Below are 23787 nucleotides of genomic sequence, written 5' to 3'. Positions count from 1 at the left end.
ATATCACACCTCCCAGGTGCTGTGAGGGAAAGTTATATTCCGCTTGGTCAGTGAGCACAGTGTGCTTCTCCTTTTACATTGTGGCTGAATAGCAGTATATTCGGCAATCCTGCTGCCCAGTATCTGAAATCGCCATTGCCACCTGTCGGGTCCCTGTAGGGAGCTGCACCTAGGCTGTGCACCACCATCAACCTTTTTATTTTTGTATTGGTATACCCATGAAAGTGTCATGGGGACTCTCGAGTTGTCACCATATGGGTCTTTCGGTGGAACTGCTTGCTCTCAAAGCAAAACAAAAAATAGGAGGGAGAGGGAGGTTAAACCAAACTAGGTCGGCCTCCAGTCAGTATCAAAAATACAGGAACCCACTTTACAGGGTTCAGAGACCTAGTTGGTGTATATGGTTACTGTCAATTATGTCAGTGTGTACCAGAAAATGAGAAAGAAAAATTTCTTTCTAGAGTCCCCTCACTCACCGGGGTTGCCCCACGGTGACATGCTTCATCATTTCGTAGAGAACTGGGATGGCCCCAATGATGAAGCATGTCACCGTGGGGCAACCCCGGTGAGTGAGGGGACTCTAGAAAGAAATTTTTCTTTCTCATTTTCTGGTACACACTGACATAATTGACAGTAACCATATACACCAACTAGGTCTCTGAACCCTGTAAAGTGGGTTCCTGTATTTTTGCTCTCAAAGCAAGTCTGCCTCTGCAGTCACACCATATAAAATGGCCATGGAAGCCAGCAGAAATGTGAAGCTCAAGCTGGGCCACCAACGCAAAACTGTCTACTTATATTCCTGACTTGCATGTGTTAATAATTCATAAATTGTAAGAAGAGTATTCCATGTAATCGTTATGTTCTCTCTTAAGAATTCTTTACACTACTATACTCCTGGCCTGCTGCACAGCTTTCAAAAGGGCCTTTAATCATTGTTATGCCTCCTCAGTTATTTATCCGGGTTTTAAATCAAAGTATTATGCCATTTATGATTTACCTGCAATCTCTATTCTGAATGCTCTTAAAACGGTCTTGTGCACCACACAGTAATTTTACAATCCAGCTTCACTTTAGTCAGGAACTGACATAGGTACTCGAGGCGACCAGGAAACCAAAGCAGAAAGCCTGTCACATCTCACAATAGATGAAACAAGGCCAGACCAATTTGCTTTACCAGTGCTTGTTTAACATTGTATGTATCATTTCAAATTCCAAGCACTCTGTCCGTATCAAAGTAAGGTACTGTTAGGCCCCGTGGTCATGGGCAATGCAGTGACACAAGTGATGATTGCCTCCACAGTTTTGGTGCGTGTACAGGGCGCGAGGGGGAAAATTGCTTCGAGTAGTTGTAATGGGAGAGTAGCACAGCTTTCAAAACCCACATTGGGCTTTGAGAGAGGTCTGTGTAATCTATCCTGGTACTAGTAACATGGGTAATAATGGCCAAAGTCCGATGTACTTTTTTAAAGGATGACATGCTGTTTTTATTGTTATTCCAAAAGTGCAGCTAGAAAAAGAACAGCCAACCTATGTTTCACCCGTACGGGCAAGGGCTTAATCAAGGCAAAACTTCTTATTTGTGATCATGCAGTTGTCAGGGTCTTTATCCAAAAGGTAGTCTCTGCGGTCCCGAGAGCACTGTTTCACTGTACATCAGACTTTGGGAATTATTACAGTTGTTACTACTACCTGTATAGATTAGGCACAAACCGCTCTCAAAGCAATTTCACTCGCACATTTAGTTTGGCATCCAGCGTCCTAATAAACAAGTGCCCAGAGGCGACTAAAAACAGCGCGGTATGAGAAGAGCGAAGACTCCGATCCCACACTTGTAGCTTGTGTACTGTTAGAGTTCTTGCTGAACATTCTGGTACTTGTAGTTTGGTTTGTACCTTTGTTTTCAAAACATTCTGTAACAAAAACCAGGTCTGGCGGAGTTACTTTTTTTTCTCCCTCACACCGATGCGCACCTAGAAAGGATAAGAGTGCCACTCTGGGAATTAACACCCGACAGTAAAATGCTTCCCACGTAATCCTTATTGCAAGTAGGAGGCCTCACTGACAGTAGGGCACCGCAGCCAAGCATTGCCAAAGATGTACCGTTTTTCTCCACCAATAGTGCACTTTCAGCTCCTCACAGTGAGTGTTGACAAATGCAGTAACAGTTACATGGAAATTAAAAACAAGCAATGGGAAGAGAAAAAGAGCTGCGCCACCCCTACCCTACCTCATTTCTAAATCCACGGCTGCATGTTCGAATATAAAAATGTCTGAAGACATTTTAAGCCAAAGTGTTTTTGCATCCATTTCACAGGGGAACAAATCAAAGAAAAAAGGGTGAGAGCAGTTTGTTGAAGTCATGGTTTTCCGCAAGTAAGCCGAGGAGCAAAGCGCCATGAGCAGCCACTGGAATAGAAGTGCTGCTCTCGTAAAACACTCCAATACATTCCGGTCTGGTTCGCTCTAGATCTCCAAAGTGCTAATACAAGCCAAGCCACCCCTGCCCATTAATTCACACTGCCTTTCAAGTGACCCAGAGAGATTCTGCGATGTTGGATTATGCCGGTGCTCATTTTGGGCAGACAGGGGAGAGCGATCTGCAGAGCGGAGCTCACATTTCAACCCTGTCAGCTCAAGTATGTGGAAGACAAGCTCTCGGCATTGCTGTGGCGGGCGAGTGCATTCGTTTGAAGTCTGATGCCGAGGCTCAGACAAATGGTATGCGATGTGCGATGTGGCTGGCGATGTGCACGTGCCTGGCTCACATGAACTGTACCTGATCCGCAGTTTTGGGAAGTCTTTTGAAAGCCTTACTATAATCTCGACAAACAAGCATTGCTAAAGCGATGCTGTAGTCGAGACCTAAAAAAGCAGGGCGCATGAGTGACAGTCCTCGCATTAGGCCAAAACTTTGCCAAATGTGTAGAGTAGATCGGCTCTGAGGATGGACCACATGCCCCAAGATGAAATCCACCACTTCTAAGGGAAGTTCAAAACCACTAAATTCTTTCCACTCAATATTGATATATGCAGGAGTAAGTGTTGGTGATTTAGATGAAAATCCCTGGCCTGTTGCTGAGACAAAAAACCCTCATTCAGAGGTAGACAGAGAAGATGGTAAATGTCAGGCTCACAGTTCAGAGTACCATAATTTGTAAGCCTAGCCCGTGGCTGTCAGCATTACCTGAGCCCTGTCTCCTGGCTTTCTTCAGAGCTCGGGCGGTAGAGGCAGAGGTGGAAACATTTAGGGGACATTGGAGTTACACAGAAGGCAGAATACATCTCCCAGGTAGCCTTGATGTGGTGATTCTAGACTGCGAAAGACTCTACAGTGAGCATTACTGGCGGTAGCAAAAAGATCTCTCTAAGACAAGCCCCAGTGGGCAGAGAAGCCTTGAGCTTCCACCGGGTGCAGGCGCCACTTAGGGTTTGTGATCAGCTAGATGGCAGCTGCTGAGCTCATCCACCCAGACGCTCATGGATGCTCCCAGTTGCCTGACAGTCAGCAAGCCCCCCTGGAGGCCCAGACAGCATCACAGTCTCTATGCTTCCTGGAACAGCACCAGCGACACCACGCAGCTCAACTTGTTGCAACAAAACATGGTTGGTTTGTTTCTCAGAAAGATAAGGCAAAAAAGCATTGAGATCCAGCTGGATGACACGTAGCTCAAGAAGGTTGATGTGGTGCCTCAGCTCCAATGGAGATCACCAATTCGCCCAGGTGGCATACTCAGCCCAGAGCTGATGCATCAGTCACCACCACAAGCTCTGGGAAGAACGGCCTGATACAAGTCAGGTTGGCATCCTTCATCCACTATTTATTTTTAATTACAATGCTGTAGGATTCTCTAATGCCACTGCGGAAGCCAGGGAACATCCTTCAAAATTGAGGAAATGTGGTCATATTTCCTTTTTGTCAGTGATCAATCTTGCTGTGCAATGCATGACTGCTTTGATAGGAAGAAGGCATTGGTTGGAAGGCCAGATAGAATGGCATTTCCTGCTTCCAGTCTGGAGATGACCAGAGCTTGAGCAACAGTCTTTAGTTTATCACTGGAGGGTAAGTGATTCATTATTTTTAATAAAAAGTTTTCCCTGTGTGCCAGTTTGCTGATGTGATGTTTGAAAGAGAGGGTGTTCTCAATTAGAAACAGAGAAGATGGACATCTAAAGGCTTTAAATGTACCTGTTAGAAACTAGGTACATTTTATTGCTTGATTTGAGGAATATTAACCCCTTCAGTGCTGATGACAAAGCCAGCTCGTCATGGGTGTTACCTGCCCTGTGCTTATGACGAGCTGGCTTTGTCATGAACAATGGGAAATGAGAGGAATCAGCACCCAGCGGGAAAACCCTTAGCACCCAAGGTGTTAATATGAATTCACTTTTTTTAGGGTTGATTTTCAATGAACTGCGGCCCAATTGAATATCAAATTCAAGCCTCTTTTGAGAGTTGTGATGTCCTTTAGAGTGGTTATTATTGAACATAATTGAGTGTCACCGCCATACTGGTGTGATGTTCAAGTTTTTCCGGATTTAACCAAGAGTTTTAATGTAGAGCAAGGTTCTCCAAAGTCGGTCAAGGAGAGCTTGATCCATGCCAGATCATTTAACATAACTACATTTATCTAAATGGGGATATGTTGAAAATCTGGCATGGATCCAGCCCTCCAAGACGAACTTTGGAGAACCCTGATTTAGATGTTAAAAAGAACTGGATATAGCATGGATCCTTCCGGGACCAATTGAGTATTTCCTTTTTAAGCCCCATTACATTTTCTAGTATATTTTATGAGTTTCATTATCAACTCTGTAGAAAGCCTAGTAGAATTAACAGGATTCTATCTCTTAAGTATTCGCAGAAAAAAACCAAAGACCTTTTCTGTGGCCATTTCTGTACTATGTCCCGCTGTATATCATGAGTCTGATGGCAAAAGAAGAGAATTCTCATCAATGTATTTGTTTAGTTGGGAGTGTATACATTTTTCTGAGGCTTGCCTAACCTTGGTCAAGTTAAGTTAGTGACTGGTCTGTAGTTGTTAAGAGTTCCTGGATCAGCCTTGTATTTTTTTTTTAAGGATCGGTAAGATTCGTCCAATTCTGAGGACGCCCGGATAGTGCCTTGGTGTAACGACAGGTTCATCAGAGAGACAATATGGTTCTGGAAGGTTGTAGTAGGGAAGAAGAGGCCATGACAGGGAAATGTTGGCCACAATTGCATGATTACTTCTGTTAGATCTTCTAATTGAAATACACTGAATGTGCTTGATATGTTGTTTGTTTTGGGAAAACATGCATTTTTACAGAATAGGAAGGAGGAGTTTACTTCGGATTTTCTCTTAAATAAATCCTAGGAATTCAGTGCATTTTGCCGCAGAAAGGGTGGAGACATTTGGCTTCGGGTCTGAGGTATTATTGTTGATACATTTAAATACAGTTCTCACCAGGTTCTGAGAGTGCAATTTGCATTTGAATGGGCACTACTTTCACTTTGTGTAATTCGGCTTTAGTGCTTTTCTATTTAGATTTATTTCTAAGTGAGTTGTGCATTTTCTAGGTCTTGTCTAGGTTTTTATTTGCAGCTTTGACTTTATGGAGTTTTTGGTTGAGCTGTAGATTATAAGTAGTCGTGGCTGTCAAATTGTGAAAAGAGAAAAGTTCTCAATGCTTCTTCTGTAATGTTTTTGTATTTTCTTATTACTGCTTCATCTCTGGTTTGTGGACAATGTACCAGTTTGTTCTGCAGCAGGATGTTAAAGAGAACTGGGAAGTGATGCAACAAAACAACTTAGTTTGGAAGTATCTAGGAGATGCATTCTATTGAGTAGTGACTTCAATAATTTAACCTAACTGTAATGCCCCTGACCAATAAACTGCTCTCAAATTGTGTGTTCCCAGACAAATATTTTATTTCACGGAGTCATCTTTTTCTTCATTATCACATAGAGCAGCTTCAAACATGTGAGCTCAGCATGTGCACCATGCATTTTTCTTTTTTATATCTGTTTTATTCAAGTTTCACATCATAACAGAGCAATACAGCCAGCGTGTAAGAATCCCCCTCCCGCAACGCACTGGTGACAGCTATCACATACAAAATCCCTGCAAAACCTGATCAGGACAATTCACAATAATCCCCAGGTGCAACTTACTGATCCGCTGTGTCCGGTACAAAAAAACAGTATTGTTTGATTTAATAGACTAAACTTTAGCTCCGTGTATAATAAAAATCTAGTCCAGATATAGGGTATGCATGGCCCCTGACTCTTGCCTCTAGGTTCACTAATCAAATTGGGGAAACATCTGGAACAACGAGGCCAGAGCCTCGAGTTCCCGAAGCCCGCAAGCCGAACAACAACTTGCCCGAATGGCGACTTTACCTGAACCACCCATGGGATGGGCGGGGAGAGAGGAGCATCGGAAAGAGGACAGGTAAGGGGAGTTTGGAGTAGTTTTTAGGGGGTGGAGGGGTTCGCGGGAGTTTTTAGAGGGTGGGGGATAGGGAAGTTTTTAGGGGGTCAGGGGGTGAGGGATAGTTTTTAGGGAGTGGGGAAATTCGTGGTAGTTTTTCGGGGGTGGGAGGGGTTCAGAATAGTTTTTAAGGAGGTGGGAGGGTTCGGGGTAGTTTTTAGTGGGTAGAGGGGTTCAGAGTAGTTTTTAGCGGTGAAGGGGTGTGGCTAATTTTTAGGGAGTGGAGAGGTTGTGGTAGTTTTTACGGTGTGGGAGGGTATAGGATAGCTTTTAGGGGTGGGGGTTCGAGTAGTTTTTAGGGGGTGGGGATTCGGGTCGTTTTTAGGGTGTGGGGGCTTGGGGTCGTTTATAGGGTCTTGGGGGGTTTGTGGTAGTTTTTAGGGGTGGTAGGGGTTCAGAGTTGTTTTTAGGGGGTGGGAGGGGTACAGAGTAGATTTAGAGGTGGGAGGATTTCAGAGTAGTTTTTAGGGGGTGGGCTGGGAGGGGTAGTTTTTACGGGGTTGGGGGCTCAGGATAGTTTTTATGGGGGGGGCGGGGATCGGGATACTATTTTAGGTGGGTCAAGGTAGTTTTTGGGAGGTTTGGGAGTGTATTTAGGGCTCAGTGGGAGGGTGGTGGAAACCTTAGCCACGGATAGCTGTTTCCCATGCATACCTTTACTACAAACATATGTGGTAAAGGAATGCATGGTAGAGCAATTTGTGGTTAAGACGCGTCGTTGTAGAGACCGCGTTGAAAGGTAGGCATTGTAGAGGATCTCGTTGTTCCGACATACAACCATCGAATTGTCATCAGGGCAGAACGTTTCTCAGTTCATGCTTAAAAACTCTCACTTTCAATAAATACTCTCAACGCAGTGATGTAGTATGATGTGCTAAGATGAAAGGCTTCAGTGTGTTAAAGAAGGAAAATGCTACTTACCAGTATGCATCTGTTCTTGGCATGTAGAGCTGCAGAGTCTCACACTGTGCATTAGATCTCCACCTGGTGTTGGGCTTGGATGATTGCATGTTGTTGTCATCTTGGAAGAAGTCTTTGTAGTCACGAGATAGGTGACTCCTCCCTTGGACGATAGTGCGCATGGGCATCGACTCCATCCTTAGATTGTTTTTCGCCATGATGGGAAATGATGGAGTTAGTAGAAATAGAAAAAGGGATGTCCATGTGTGTGTATCTAATTAAGATAGAACTGGAACAGATACAGGCCCCGGGAAGGCGGGTGGGCGTGTGAGACTCTGCAGTTATACATGCCAAGAACAGATGCATACTGGTAAGTAGCATTTTCCGTTCGAGGCATATGAGCTGCCGATCTCACACTGTGCATCGATTGTACAGCAGTGTCTCCCCTAGCGGTGGTCACCTGTATCTGTTGCAGTAGTTTGAAAGAGAGTTTTGAGGACAGCTTGGCCTACTGCAGCTTGCTGCTTGGCTTGTACATCAGCACAGTAGTGTTTAGTGAAGGTGTGTGTTGTAGACCATGTTGCTGCCTTGCAGATGTCTTCTAGGGGAATGTTCGCTAAGAAAGCAGTGGAGGCTCCTAGTTTGAGTGTGGAGTGCGCTCTAGGAAGAACTGTTAATGTACGTTTTGGTTTGTGATAGTATTTTTGTATACATTTTACAATCCACCTTGCAATTCCAGCTTTAGAGATGGGGTTGCCTTTATGTGGTGGAGAGAAAGCTACAAACATTTGATTTGTTTTACGAAAAGATTTGGTCCAAACAATGTTATAGAGCAGAGCTCTTTTTACATCTAGTGTGCGTAAAGCTCTTTCTGCTACAGAGTCTGGGTTTTGAAAAAACACTGGCAACTCTACTAATTGATTTAGATAAAAGGGAGTAATTACTTTAGGAAGGAATTTGGGATTAGTTCGTAGAACCACCTTGTTCCGGTGTAGTTGCAAAAATGGTTCTTGTATAGTGAAAGCTTGAATCTCACTAACTCTCCTAAGAGAGGTAATAGCAATAAGGAAAGCTGTTTTCCATGTAAGGAATTGCAGTTCACACTTATGTAAAGGTTCAAAGGGGGGGCCTTGAGCCTGGTAAGAACAATGTTTAGGTTCCACTCTGGAGAGGGTGGTAACCTAGGAGGAATGATTCGTTTTAATCCTTCCATGAAAGCTTAGATTGTAGGAACTCTAAATAACAACATATGTTGTCTATTTTGTAGATATGCTGCAAGATGTAAACATATAGATGAATATGCTAGATTACATCTTTGTAAATGAAAAAGGTAACATGATATTCTGTATGGAAGCATCTAAAGGATCAATTTGATTATTAGTACAGTAAATGGCGAATCTCTTCCATTTTGCAGCATGGCAAGCTCTAGTAGTAGGTCTTCTGACTTCTTTAATGATATTCATACAGTCTGGTGGCAGGTTAAGGTAACCAAACTCTAAGACTTCAGGATCCATATCGCCAGATTCAGTTGACTTGGATCTGGATGCCTGATGTCTCCATGGTTCTGCGTTAGCATGGATGGTGTCAGACACAGTCTTTGGTGTGGAACAAGAGAGAGTTCCAGCAGTGTGGTGAACCATGGTTGGCGTGCCCATGTGGGAGCTACCAGTATCAATTTGAGAGATTGTTGTCTCAGCTTGCGTACTACTAGTGGTATTAGCGGGATTGGCGGAAAAGCGTACGCAAATCTGCCTGACCAGTTCATTCATATCGCATTGCCGTTGGACAGCGGGTGTGGAAACCTGGCGGCGAAAGTTGGGCATTTGCGTTTTCGTGTGTGGCAAATAGCTCTATGTCTGGATGACCCCACTTGTGGAAGAATGGTAGAAGAACTTGCAGATGTAGTTCACATTCGTGAATCTGTTGTGTCGGTCGACTTAACAGATCTGCTATCTGATTGTGAACTCCTGGAAGGTGTTCTGCAAGCAGATATAACTTTTGTGGAATGGCCCATCTCCAAATGTTCTGTACGAGCTGGGACAGTTGCAGGTAATGTGTGCCTCCTTGCTTTTGAATAGAATGCATGGCTGTCATGTTGTCCGTCTGGATCAATCCAGCTTTGTTCTGTACATATACTTGGAAGGATTTTAGTGCTTGGAATATTGCTAGCAGCTCTAGGTGATTGATGTGAAGCACCTTTTATTGAGCAGTCCATTTCCCCTGAGTTGTATGGTGGAGCAGATGGGCTACCCATCCTGAGAGGGATGCGTCTGTTGTCAGTACTATCTGTGGCACAGGTTCGAGGAACGGCCACCCTCTGGACAAGTTTTTGGTGTTCCACCACTGCAAAGAGCTGTCCTCCAACACCAGGCCTGTAAGTTGTCCTTGAGCCTGATTCCACTGATGTGCTAGACATTCCTGCAATGGGCGCATTTGCAGTCTTGCATATGGTACAATAAAAATGCAAGATGCCATCATGCCTATTAGTTGCATGAACACTGTGGTTGGAGAGAGTGTTGGTTTTGAAAATTTGTGACTAAGGCTTGAATGCTCTGTATCCTGGCTGGACTGGGATAAGCTAGAGCTGTATCACTGTTTATCGTAGCCCCCAGGTATTGATGTACATGAGAGGGTTGAAGATGTGACTTGGTGTAGTTGATTTTAAACCCCAAGTTGTGCAGTGTTTGAATTGTTTGAGATGTGTGTTGGATACACTGATTGAATGACTTGGCTTTTATGAGTCAATCGTCTAAGTATGGGAAGACATGGATATGTTGTCTTCTGAGATGTGCTGCTACTACTGCTAGGCACATTGTAAACACTTGTGGTGCAGTTGTGACCCTGAATGGAAGGACTTTGAACTGATAGTGTTGTCCTTCTAGTACAAATCTGAGATACTTCCTGTGAGAAGGAAGTATGGGAATGTGGAAGTAGGCGTCCTTGAGGTCTAGTGTGGTTAGGAAATCGCCTTGTTGCAACAATGGGAGCACTTGTTGTACAGTGATCATGTGAAAATGATCTGAGTGTATATACAGATTGAGAGGCCTTAGGTCTAGAATTGGTCTTAGTGTTCTGTCCTTTTTGTGTATTAGGAAATAGAGTGAGTAAACACCTGTTCCTTGATGTTGCAACGGAACTAGCTCTATTGCATCTTTTTGCAGCAATGAGAGAACCTCTTGTTGGAGCAGCGTTAGATGTTCTGTGGACATTGGACGCTGTCTGGGTGGCATATGTGGAGAGGTAGCTGTAAGCTCTAGGAAGTTACCACACTGGATAATTTGTCTTACCCACTTGTCTGTTGTGATGGAATTCCAGACAGGTAGGAACTGTGTTCGTCTGCCCCCTACAGGAGTGGAATGCTGTTGGGGGAGCAGAAGGAAGTCACTGTTATTTGTTGGGAGAGGGTCGATTATTGTTATTTCCTCGACCTCTTACCTTGTTGTTGTTGCCTCTGTAGCCGCCTCTAAAGTATCCTCTATTGAAGGATGTTTGTGTACTGGCTTTAAAGGAAGTTGAATTGCCTGCTCCAGCTTGTTTGGAGCCTCCTCTGTAGAAGGAGCGACGAAAAGAGCTTCGTGCTTGGGTGACCTGCAGAGCTCCCATAGACTTCGCTGTGTCAGTGTCTTTCTACATGTTTTCAAGTGCTGTGTCTACCTCTGGACCAAACAATTGTTGCTGGTTGAATGGTTGATTTAAGATAGTAGTTTGCACTTCTTGCGTAAGTCCTAAAATGCATAGCCACGCGTGACGTCTAAGGAGGACACTGGTGTTTATTGCTCTAGATGCAGTGTCTGCTGCATCAAGTGCGCATTTAATGGAGGCATTTGATATAAGCTTACCCTCTTGTATGAGGTCATTTGCTTGTGCCTTATATTGGTCAGGTAGATAAGAGCTTCTCTAACTGATCATAGTGAGCCCTGTTTTATCTTGCTAGGAGGGCCTGTGTGTTAGCGATGCTCCATGTATTGCTCGCTTGGGCAGCTATTCTTTTCCCTGAAGTGTCTATGATCTTTGATTCTTTATCAGGAGGTGGTGCTTCGCCTGATGTTTGGGAATTTTCTCTTTTCCTAGCGTTTAAAACTACTAGGGAGTCTAAGGGTAGCTGTCCTTTAATGTAGGCAGTGTCCCCAGGAGCTGCTCTGTACTTTTTCTCTTTCCATGGGTTTATGATTCTAGCTCGTACAGGATCTTTAAACACTTCTGGTGCATGCTTAATGACTCCTTTAATCATTGGCAGTATTTGCACAGTTTTTTGGTGGTGTTCAAAAGTGTCTAATAAAAAATCTTCCTCTGTCTCATCTGAATGCATGGTAACATTGTAATAGATGGCAGCCCTATTAATTAAGTGTCCACACCCAATATTGTCTTCTGGAGGAGAAGGTTTAGATGAATATGTATGTGAGTCAGGAACATCTGGTACATCCTGTGGGTTTGGATACTCCCAGTCTGGTGAACATGTTGGGTAGGGAAAAGGGTCATCTGGGTCTCTCCCTCCGCCCATGCTATACTCATCTTCATCAACATCCTGAGGTGGCATTTGTGGTGGAGAACGAGGAGAAGAATTTTGAGGTGAAATGTTTAAAGGAAGAGGAGTAGAAGGAGATACAGGAGAAGAAGGGTGCATAGGAGATGTGGCAGAGTCCTTCTTCTTGACAGGCACTGGAGGTGTATGTGCTGTCCTGTTTCTGGATCAATGTAGATCCTTTTTTGTAAACGATCTGGTTGAAAAAGCTCCTCTTCTTGAGACACAACCTTCGGCGCTGATTTTTTCGGTTCCGAACCTGTTTGTTGCTTATCTTTAGCCTTAGGAGCTGATGTCGAGTCCTTTGGCGTAGATTTCGGCACTGAAGATATTGTCTTTGGAGCCAATGCCTGTTTTGTGGACTTGGAAGCATCGGAATCAGGCTTTGTCTGTTTCGGCATCAAGGGTATCGGCTTCGGAGTGGAAGCTGTTTTCGGGGCATCGGAAACAGGCTTCGTTGTTTTCAGAGCCGCTTTGTCTCTCGGAGTCTACGGTTTCGGAGTATCTTTCGGAACCGGGACTTCTTTATGTTTCGGTGCCGAGGGAGCAGGTGGTATCGGCACGTGCGGTTTGCTTGGTGTGGAGCTTCCAGAAGGCTTCATTATTTTCTTTGGAGCCAGGCTCGATGGCGGGGCTTTTGAAGTGTGTTTTCGGTCTCGACTGGGCCCCGGAGGTGGAGTGCTGACCTTTGCCTTTGATTTTGGTGTTTGGGCTGGGGTAGGGGCAGTGGTACTCACGCGTTGACTTGAAGGTATGGAGTCATCGGAGTCATCTGCCTCGGATACGATCTGGAGATCATTGGAATCTTCTTCTGGGAAGCATGGACCTTCGTCAAAGATATCCACCGGTTCAGGAGTTGATCTCTGCATATTACGTCGACGGGCCCTCCAATCTCGAATGGTCTTTTTCGATCGAAATGATGAACATGCTGTGCAGCTGGATATGCTGTGTTCTGGCGATAAGCACAGGTTACAGACCTCGTGATGGTCACTGTGTGGAAATTTTGCTCCACACTCGGGTCATCTTTTGAATGGCGTCCTTTCCATGAGGTGTAGGCCTCAGGGCGTGGGTAGGCCCAACGGCCCGCGTCGACAACCGAAATCGAGCTGAGGAAGTTGAGTCGATGTTTATCGATATTGAAAGTTGTTTGGTGAAGTTTGAAGACATTTTTTTCGCGTCAAAGTACTTGAAAAGTAGATTTTGAACCGGAGCGGAAAAGTTTCATCCGCACCCAGTGCGGAAAAAACAATCTAAGGATGGAGTCGATGCGCCTGCGCACTATCGTCCAAGGGAGGAGTCACCTATCTCGTGACTACAAAGACTTCTTCCAAGACGACAACAACATGCAATCATCCGAGCCCAACACCAGGTGGTGACCTAATGCACAGTGTGAGATCTGCAGCTCATATACCTCAAACATAAACTTTTTGAATTTGAAGACATGATCTGTGATGCATGATATAGATGCTAAATATATGTATGGCCCGGTTCATACATGTGGTCGCAGGGACATAACCAATCCTCGGCTTGGCTATCCCTCTTAATTTCTTGGCACGGCCATTTCTACAGAGCCGAAGGTGCAAGAGATGCAGTATAACACCACCACTAGGGAAGTAGGTTTGGGGAGAATAGAAAGAAAATATTCAGTTATATGAACTCATGGGGAGGTTAGTATACAATAACAGACTGGCTAGCAGACCTTTTGAATGTTGTACATTACCCTCTGCCTGTGTAGTACTCCTTATTACATTTGATACCCCCCATTATTCTCCTACTGTCCCACAACTTCTTGTCTGGGACTAGGACCCTTGGGTACAGTGTGGAGTAGGATACAGTGCAGCTGCACAGGGAAGGTATTCCCGCATTTTTATATTCAATGTATATGAATGGATTGTATGCAGAGTTCACCACTACTGCACTAAAACTCTGAATAATACCCTGCTGTGGATTCAGTGCACTTCGTTTGCACTCAGCCGCATCCTGCCCTTTTGGGAGGAAAGCAAGGGGGTGCAAACATCATCTTCACTATTACCCTCCTGTCGCCTCTCTTTTGGCTTGATAAGAACGCCAGACTAGTACCTTTAGCCTCTTCACTATACCATTCTCACTTGTGAACGCTCTATGGTGAACTTTTAGCAACGGAACTGTCATTTTGCCTGGTGCATCACTCTCTGCCTTAATTAACAGACGCAGCTGGCTGATTGAATGCTAGGTGTGATACTGAATGTGTTGCTTGTTCTACTTCCCCATGGCCCCTGGGTATGAACGGTTGAGTTAGTCTACCAACTGACTCTCTTTCGTGTCACTGTAATGAAGTATTTCTGAATGTTTGTAGCTGTTATAGGGTCGCTGCTTACACACCAGGACATGGGAAGTTCACTGAGAAAAAGTGGCATGAACAGTAGTCACCTGGCCCTACCTAAAATTCCACTGCCTACTAAGTAGCCATTTTCCATGACCTTAGTTCAAAATAACATGCTCTGACAGCCAAAGAACTGGACTTACAGTTTCCATCAATTGACTGATATGATTTGACACAGTCATCATATTTGTGACAGTTATTGGTTTTAAAAGCAAAGAACATTAGGCCAGGGTACTGAGAGTCCTTCTGCGTGCGGGACCCAACATTGTAGGATTAAAGTACTCACACAGCTGCTGGGAAAAGGAATTGTTCCAGTGGCAAGTACACAGTCACGGGACGTAGAATAGACAGCAGACTCGTGCTAGGGAATATAATAAAAGGTAGAAGTCTACCGATGGCTACCTCCTCAGACCAAGAGCTTCGATGCTCGGCCTCAGTCACAGAACCAATGCAGCTAACTGCTGCAGGATAGATTTTGACTCTGCGGCTGGCAAATTAGGAAGTGAGACACACTGCAGTGAAAGCAACCAAGATATCTGAACAAATGATGATAATAGGCATTGGGGAGGAATTAGCTATACCAGATCTTCTCTCCCGATTTTAAGTGTACAGAACTCCAAAGACAAGAAAGGAGACACATTGGTGGAGCGCAAGATACACCCACTACACCTATTTTATGAAAGGGATCAAGATTTAAATATAGAGACAATATTTTCTCAATTAACGGATAAGTAGCTGGCCACATGTGATTTCCAGTTTTTAATACACAAGGATACACTGTTACAACCTGTAGGGGTAGAGGTTCTGTCTTGGGTGAGACATAGCATTTCCTGGCCCTTAAAGATTCGATGACCCATATCTCCTACTCACTATTACATTCTATACACTTAAGAGTCTCATCTTGGAAATGGTTGCTAAAAGGCGACACTTGCATACATACAAGTATGGTTTAATGCAAATTCTGGAATAAGATAGGGACAATAAATGGGACCAGAATGAACTTCGAAATCCTGGCACCAAACATTTGCTCACAAGAACAAATGCAATTGCATCTACAATGTTGCTAGACAAGATAACAGACCCGCAAGTTGAAATACCTGAATGGCCCCCATTCGTAGATTTACAACATCAGAAGATAGAAATTCTGCACCTTGCTTGTGATTGTCTGCCGGAAGACTACTGTGTTTTCTATGGCCTCTATGAGCAATAGACTAGAAGTTTTGGGGTTAGCCTAGGAGACCACAATATGCATGATGCATTTAGTGCATCCCCAGATAGGCTCTATTTTAATACTAACAAAATGTACACTTGGGGTTCGGCCAAAATACTACATAACCTTCAACAGGGAAATGCCTAAATACAAATATTTAGGAAAAGTATTCAAGATCTTAATAACCACATATTTTGCTTGCAAATACAAGAATTAATATCTCCTGAAACACCTAGCACTCTCAGACTTGAAGTTATTTAACAACGGTTGCTGAGCCTGTTTCCCGACTTAGATAGAGAGGACAGGATAATAACGCTGGGGAAGCACGATTGCCCTTTTAGTGAAGTTATTAAGGCTCTGGAGTTTAGGTGCAGGAACCACTGAGCAATGTTCTGTCCAGCAAGGGTATTAATATTAAGATATGTTGGTGATTTCGGAGTTGCTCTTTTGGGCTGCCTTTAAATTGACGCTCCTGGCTGACCACATACTCTGGGCATTGAGCCAAGTACAAAACTGCATAATGCAATAGCTTCCTATCATTATAAACAGAACAAAAACACGCAAGATAGTGTTGTCGGTTTTCTTTCAGAGGAGAATGGAAAGGAATGAACAAACCATAATATATTTGAATAAATATATTTGGATCCTCTTACAATTTGTAGTTTATATAAAGTTCATAAACTTTATGGATGCAGGGATATACGAAATATATTTGTACTTTAGTAATACGTTTTTGGTGCAAAAGTGTTTTGTTTGTTCCTATTTTATTTCTTAGGTACCAGAAAGTGGGAGAGATGTTTGTTTTTCGTACGTATCAAAAAACACAAAGGGGGAGGAAGAGTGATTCCCGGGTTCGTCCTCCCCTCTCAAACTGTATTATGTCACAACAGAGAACCCAGTAGTTGTACAGCTGATAACTCTTCTGTGTCAGTAAAAACAAAGTTTTTAATTGTAAAACCCTCACCCCCCAGGGTTAACCCTTGGTGGCATACATACTTCATCATAGGGTGCATCCCAATCCGCTGCTGATCGGGCGTGCTGTGGCTTACAATCTACGTGGAAGCACTTATGTGTCTTTATTTGATGATAAAGAACAATTATATTTGTCTGAAATGAAGAAGCGTACTACACAGCCAGATTATCCATGCAGCAGGATTAGTGCAGTGGTGTCAAACGCTGGTCAAAGAGGTCGGATCCATAACACATTTTCAGGATACCACTGCTTGTGTAAATGATTCACACACTGTATGCAAATTAATTTTACTTGATAATTCTGAAAATCTAAGAGGGATGTAACCATCGTAAACCAACAGCAGAACAGATTATATATGAGCAAATTGTAACAGAAAAAAATGCAACAACATTTTTTTTAAAAAGGCAACCTGAAACTAAGTCAAAAACGTGCAGCTTCGGTAAAATCGCAGACGACAATGAATAAACCGTAGAAGTTGAAAAAACATATACACACCTGAGCAAAGAGATAAGACATGACAAAGTCATCAAGAACAGGACTTTCTGCACCCCGTGTAACTCCATATCTATAGGCGCGGCTGCTACCATTGCAATACCAGTGAGGAAAATAAAACCTGCCAAAGAAACCAAGGACACAAATTTACACAAAAGTCTGTAGACAAGAAAAAAAAAGAATACTGCATTTAAAAAAAAGAAATCTAGAGTGCACATAGGGTGAGTGACATATTTCTATTCTCCAACTGTCTTTCTTGTCCAACAATATTCCCTCCAAACTTGAGGGACCCTGCTGAGGTTGGTGTATTATTTTACATCACATCATGCTATTTATGCAACTTCGAAGGATTTAACAAAAATATTAATAGACTGTTATGCTTAAATGATCTAGCGATAGTTTGGTGTTTGTGTTTGGCGTGAAATAAAGGTAGAAAAAGGAGATATGCAGACAGTATCCCAACACATCTTTGAATGTTCAAAACTCCTGTTACCATTAAGAACAAGTACATTTGCCAAACACATTAATACTTCCTTTTTGTTGTTGTTATTTCCGTATTTTTGTAATGCTTTAACCAGATGATTAATCAATATATATGATCTGGAAAGAATACTCGATTAAGCAGGAAGAACGTCACTAAAATGCTCATATCCCTTAACATTAAAATCCTCTCAGAGAGACTGGCATAAATACAATATTCTGCCCAAGACCTAAACAAAATATGAAAAGCTGTAATTGGACCATCGATGGGTGTAAAATTAAGATCAAGAGGGTGACACAAAGTAAGACCCCATCCTATGGTCATCAAATACACCACTGCACCACTAAAATGTACCTTGGCAATAATCTATTTCTCATGCATTATGTCAAATTAATGTGATCACATACTACATCCCTGTGTAACTAACATCTCTCGTCACACACGATAATGTATCTTGATTTAGCCAGGTTCATCTGTGGTCATGGGTGGCCCTGGGGTAAATTCTACTTATCCATTCCACTCCTTCAATCTCATCATGAGATCGAGGATGCTGAATCTGAGCTAGCCCTCTCTTTCTGGTTGGCTACTTGAGCATGGCTCACTATCTTCTCTTTTGGTCTTGTCCTCCTTTAAATGACCTGATTCTCCATACGTGTTCCTGGTTCAGTTCTTGTGCCACTGTCATCTTTAGTCTTGTGCCTCAACTAAGCAATGAAAAGTTGCCCACCGTTACGCCCACCTCATAGCTTCTTCTGCTTTGGTAAATAAGTGTGATTGCTTGCCGTCTATTATTTTCACTTTTTCTGGGAACAAATGCATTTCGGTTTGAGCATTTTGAGACTTCTCATAAAATGCAGGAAATACATACTCTTGTTCTGTACTGCACTTGTATGGTCTGGGAAAAGCCTAATACTATTGTTGCCTATGGTCAGCGGTCCTAGTTGCTTGACCCTCTGTAAGAGCAGATCCCTCATATGGAAACTAAAATGGCAAGGAACAATCAGTCAGGGCTGGGCTCTTGGTGTGGAAGGAGATGCAAGCACCCTGTGTGCCTGTATAATTGAAACAATTGGATAGGCCCATCAAAGCCAGCTTTTTGACCAATCTTTCTGACTGTCTTCAGGTTGGTATTCCTAGAACCACCCTTTAAGCCTTGGGCTTTTCAATCAACAATTCAGATTAGTTTCTTTAAATCTGCTATCTAAAGTCAGCAACCACAGATTTCAGTGCTGAAACCACCTCTTCAGTCTCAACCAGGCTATCAGATATTTGTTTTAGATCTGCTATAAGGAAGACTGAGGACTATAGCCATGGTGTCTATTTTGAGTTCCAGGGCTTCTTAAGGTTCTCTGATATTAATATAAATTATGTCTAGTTTGTTTGACCAATAATTCATGTTTTGTTTTCTGTCGGTGGATTTGATTTCCAATACTATGGACTTTGAGTCGTCGCCACACAGTTTTATCAGTATTGCAAATTCTTTGGCTAATTTGTTAAGGTTTGAGCATGTACTGCGCTGATGAAGTTTTGTATCTCTTCCAGTAGCACCCATGTCGCAAAGAGGGAATAAACTGCCCAATGAGAGCCCCCAGGGGTGAGAGATCTTTACTCTATAATTTACAATGTGTTATGGGTCCAACCAGGCATGTGTGCTTCTGCTGCTTGTGCCGTTGTCATGCTCCAATCTTAGGCCAGCATCTGACACAAACATGTCAGCATAAGTAAGGGACACCTACGTTTTTAGAATCAGACTGTGTGAATTTTCTACTACAGTCTGCTCTGTGTTGTTTTGTAGTAGAATTGTTATGGTCTTCTTCCATAGTTCAAACCCCTCCCAATTCTCATCTCTTGCCAGCAATATGCTTCTAACTTCTCCACAGTCAGATGAAAATGGCATTGAGGAGAGAGACATCTCTCCGTTATTTTTATATTCTCACCATTACTACACAATGGTGTTGCCACTCCTCCTCTTCATAATGAAAGTGAAAGTTTCTTCCTTTATGTGCAGGCTGTGGTCCCACTTGTCCGGTAACGGCTAATCCACCCCAGTAGTCCTTTTTTCTACCTTCATGAGAAGATGTTTCCCTCACCACCAAGCGATTTGTCTTTACACCAGCAGCAGCACCACCATCTGATCAGATGTAGGATAAGCAGGTCTGGTCGGTGCCACACTGAGGTGCCCATTTGGGCCTGTGTCCCCTTTGGCGCTGCCTGGTAAATTCCCAAGTCTAGATCCACGTAAGACCTATGATATGTAACTACACAAAGGGCATAAGCACTCCTTGCAGGTCTGTGTCTTTGCCTTCCCTCTCAGGCTCATTCAATCGGTTCCTTCAGGTCTGCTTACTCCAACCCTCACGGGCCTCATTGTGCAAGTTGTAGCTGCATATGTGCTCCTACTGGGCCAATATTCCTCCAGTGACTTCCAATGCTATCTTGATTTGGGAAACCACATTATAACACTAGCACTGTGACTTGAGTTCCCAGCTTTGAACTGGCTTCTAAAGTCACCCAGCTTAATCTGTCATCCTGCTACCGCACACTGATACCGCCATATTGTGGAAGGCTAGAATAATTCCAAGAAAATGTTGACTTTGTATGAGGAATGGGTGGCTTTCTGAGGCAGTTACAGAGACTGGAAGGTATACTTAATTGCCGATATATTTGGCATACTTATGCAGGTGAACCTTTTCAACTGCATAAGTTTACTAGCCTTTTTCATTGTAATCTTGTTGGTTTGCCTTGGCAGCTTATGCTATAGCAAATATGTTAAACGTGATTGATTATGTACAACATTTAACAAAATGCCAGGCGAATGAAGAAAACGGAGGGATCTGAAGATTAGTGATGACTGATTGTGTTTATAGTATTAGGATCTAATCCCAACTGAATGGAATTCTGTGCAGTGCACTACCTCTATTTGCATCTGATACAATGGGTACAACTCTCTATCAGCTCCATCATAAATAAAACAGCACTTCTAATGGGAACTCTGGCGCCCACCTGGCCTAATTACAATCCATCAGCAGCTCCAATGGTGCCCAGTTCCACACAATCACTGATGGTACTCAATTGCTTTTCCGTCTCCTCAGCTTAAATCCCACAGACTTTGATCAGTTGGTCATGCTGGAAATTACGAAGAAGAATAAACATAGACAGGAAATGTTGAGAAGCCTGAAATACTGGTAGCAAAGGGATGCGCAGACCGCTCTTCATTTACATATTTTGCATGTTTGATTGCTATTTATAAGCCAATTCAGTAGTTTCCGAGCCCATACATTACAAGGAATTATTTATCCAAATTACTAGATGACATTCCCGTAAATTAAACATTTAATTTAATGAGTGGTATTATTTTCTTACCTTACTTTAAGTAGTGAAGCAGCACAACATGAAGGATGACAACCAAATTGCTGCGCTTCACCTTTTCCCTTTGTTTAATCCGAACCCTCTTCATCAAGGTTAAGTAAAACTTGAAATTTTGTAATTTTACTCGAGGCAGTTGTTAATTTACTTTGCAGACAGCAACTCTCACTTCTGCTGACAGAATTTACTTCTTAGCACAGAAATATATAAAATAAGGGAGTCGATTCTGCATAGCGGAGGAAGCTAAGTAGTCCAATATGTACACTTGCTCTCATCCAAAGCAAATAAACAATGTATGTACATTTTAGCCTGTGGCCGTGGCCACTGGGTAGTTCTAGTTAGGATCGTGTTTTATAGGAAATGTCTTTTTTGTGTTGCTAATAACTTTGCTGCCGTTTGTCGAATCTCCATGAAACGTTTAAAAAAATGCTACTTATTGACTAGTTTGTGGCTGGAAAGTTTCGGGGTGAACAGTCAAGCAGGGGCAAGTGGGAAGTCCAAAAGTGTGTTTTCTGAATTAATTTTTCCATAGGAAATTTAGATACAGCTGCAGCCCAAACTGCTGTTGGCAGAAAGCTAGATCTTGGACCAAAAATAGTGTTTTTTGTGATTTGGTGTAAATCTGTTCAGTAGTTCTTGAGAAATTAATGTTAAAAAAAACTTTGTATAGTTCATGAGTGGAGAATCAGCCGAGACAACAGATCTCCAGCTGAGATCTCATTAGCTGAAACCACATATACCAGGAAGTGGTGGCAGCCATCTTAGGACCCTGGAGTCAGTCTAGAGTCCTAAAAAGAAAACGCCCAAAAAGATACAGGGAGCATGGTAGGGCTACCCTGATCCCCTAGGCCTGGTGGTGCTTTTTATTATATTTTGCCCGCAAATATGCGGTAAAATAAAATAAAATTTAAAAAAACGCAGACCCCTGAATTTGTTTTATTAAAACCCCCAGGTGGGCCAGAGCCCAGGGGGGATGCATTTTTATTTGTTGTTGGGGGTCAAATAATAAAATTAAGGGAGGGGGGGACACTTATCCTTCCTCCCTGAGCCTAATTATGCCTTAGGGACCCCATACCTAGGGCTGAAATTTAAACTGAAGGGGGGTGCACATGCCCCCCCAACTCACTGAGCCTTTAAAGACCCTGGTAACCCCATCCTCTGGGGCCATCTCGCTTACTGTAATGTGGGGAGCCCGCTCCCTGTCCATATCAGCATGGGCAGGGACAGGTGTTTGCTTACTTCGTGCAAGAGTATTTTTAAATCTCTTGCCAAATGGGAGCAAACACTAAGTCTGCTCCATGCCGGGCGGGAGATTTAAAAATGCTCCCGCCAGCTAGGAGCAGACTTGTGCTCTGTTTCCCTGTCCGCATCAGTGAGGGCAGGGAAACAAAACACATTTTGCTCCTGCCCGTAGAGAGCATGTAATAGGCAGCTGCTCCCTATGGGAAGGAGCAATGCCGCGGGGTCCTGGGGCTCCCCCATAGTCTCTGATGTATTTATTGGTAGTGCTCTGGGTGGACACCAAGGCACCCACCTATTGTACAAAGAGGCCCTGGGGGATGGGGTCCACACAGCACTCCTCCCCCTTTTATAATAAAATACAGCCCTAGAGGATGGGCCCCAGGGCTCATGAAGGCTCGGGAGGAGGGCTTTGAGCCCCCTCCACTTTTTTTCGAATTGTATTTGGACCCAGGAGATGGGGTCCCCGGGCCTAATGAGGCTCAGGGAGGTGGTGCGGAGCCCTCCTTAAAATGGAATTTAGTCCCAGGGGCCTAATGAGGATCGGGGAGGGGGCTGCATGATTTCATAATGGTTGAGTAGAAAAGAAGGATTCATAAAATGCATGAAATGCAAATCTTGTGTACACAGTAAAAACACCACTATGTATAAATCAGGACTCTCTAAGTGAGAAAAGAAAATCAAGGGGCAATTCACATGCAAGACCGAGTTTGCTGTCTATGTGCTTCAGTGCCCTTGTGGCCTGAGGTACGTGGGCAGTACATTCTACTGGTGCACAAACGAGTACTTCAACATCTCAGAGCCATAAAATGGGAATAGATCTTATCCAGTGGCACAACATTTTGAGCAACACCACAGTAAGAGTGTACAAGGATTATCAAACTTTGTAATCGATGCAGTTCCACCAAATATAAGGGGTGGAGAACGGGAGAAAAAATTGAGAAGGTTAGAATCGTGTTACATAATAGAGCTTGACACAGAAATCCCTGAAGGTCTGAATATGGAGGAAGATTTCCATATGCATCTTTGATGAGTGATATTTTGCAGTAAGCCTCCCTGTAATCTTTATGTTTTTAACTGTTTATGACCAAAAATTCTGGGTTTTTATCTTTCTTTTTTTTTTTTTAGTTTATGTTTAAGCACAATACACATTAGAAGACAACGGTATGTTGACATGTAATAATTTCTGCTAATAATAAATGCCCACTTGGGCTGGATTGTGAATATTTTTTTTATGAAGATATCAAAAAAGCCGGTTTTGATATTTGTGTAAAGTACACTTTGAATGGAGGCTAATTGCCCACATGGGCTTTATTACCGTTATATTTGTAAACATTGATTATGCAAATGGAAGGAAAAATATATATTCATAACTCTGGGCATATGCATATACAGTCCTAATGTGCTTGCTCGAGTTGGATTTAATGATGTTAGTCTTGCATAACCCACTAGGGTGGGATTTATTGGCATTATTGATGTCAAGAAAAATGTATTTAAAACATCGATAGCAAGGCATAATTTTGTATCAGTTTTAGCAGTTTCATTAATTTGTGACCACTGTGTACTGAATTGCAAAAAACTACGAGTCTGTCTTCTTACACACTTATTCAGTAGTTCACATGTGACAGCACTTAATTGCATTTAAAAACGGTTGAAAAACGTTATTGATATTGTTGGTAAGCATGTTTTAAATGTGGACAAGAAAAATGGAATGAAGAAAATTAGGAAATATTGTGGACTAAATTGGACTAATTACGAGTAACGTTAA

General features: G+C 43.0%; 1 protein-coding gene across 2 annotated transcripts in view; it reads right to left on the bottom strand.

The window, feature by feature from the left end:
• The window catches only part of JAK2 (Janus kinase 2), a 1290985-nt gene that overhangs the window by 495055 nt on the left and 772143 nt on the right, over window positions 1-23787 (bottom strand). For both annotated transcript variants that reach the window (XM_086961493.1, XM_086961492.1), the window contains one exon: window positions 16937-17054. In XM_086961493.1, coding sequence (XP_086817619.1) covers window positions 16937-17054 — 118 coding nt within the window. The remainder of the gene's footprint in view (window positions 1-16936; window positions 17055-23787) is intronic.

The sequence above is a fragment of the Lissotriton vulgaris genome, chromosome 3_1, assembly GCF_964263255.1.
Source record: "Lissotriton vulgaris chromosome 3_1, aLisVul1.2, whole genome shotgun sequence".
Classification (NCBI taxonomy): Eukaryota; Metazoa; Chordata; class Amphibia; order Caudata; family Salamandridae; genus Lissotriton; species Lissotriton vulgaris.
Note: the sequence above shows the minus strand (reverse complement) of the source record. Positions and strands in the feature narration are given on the sequence as shown.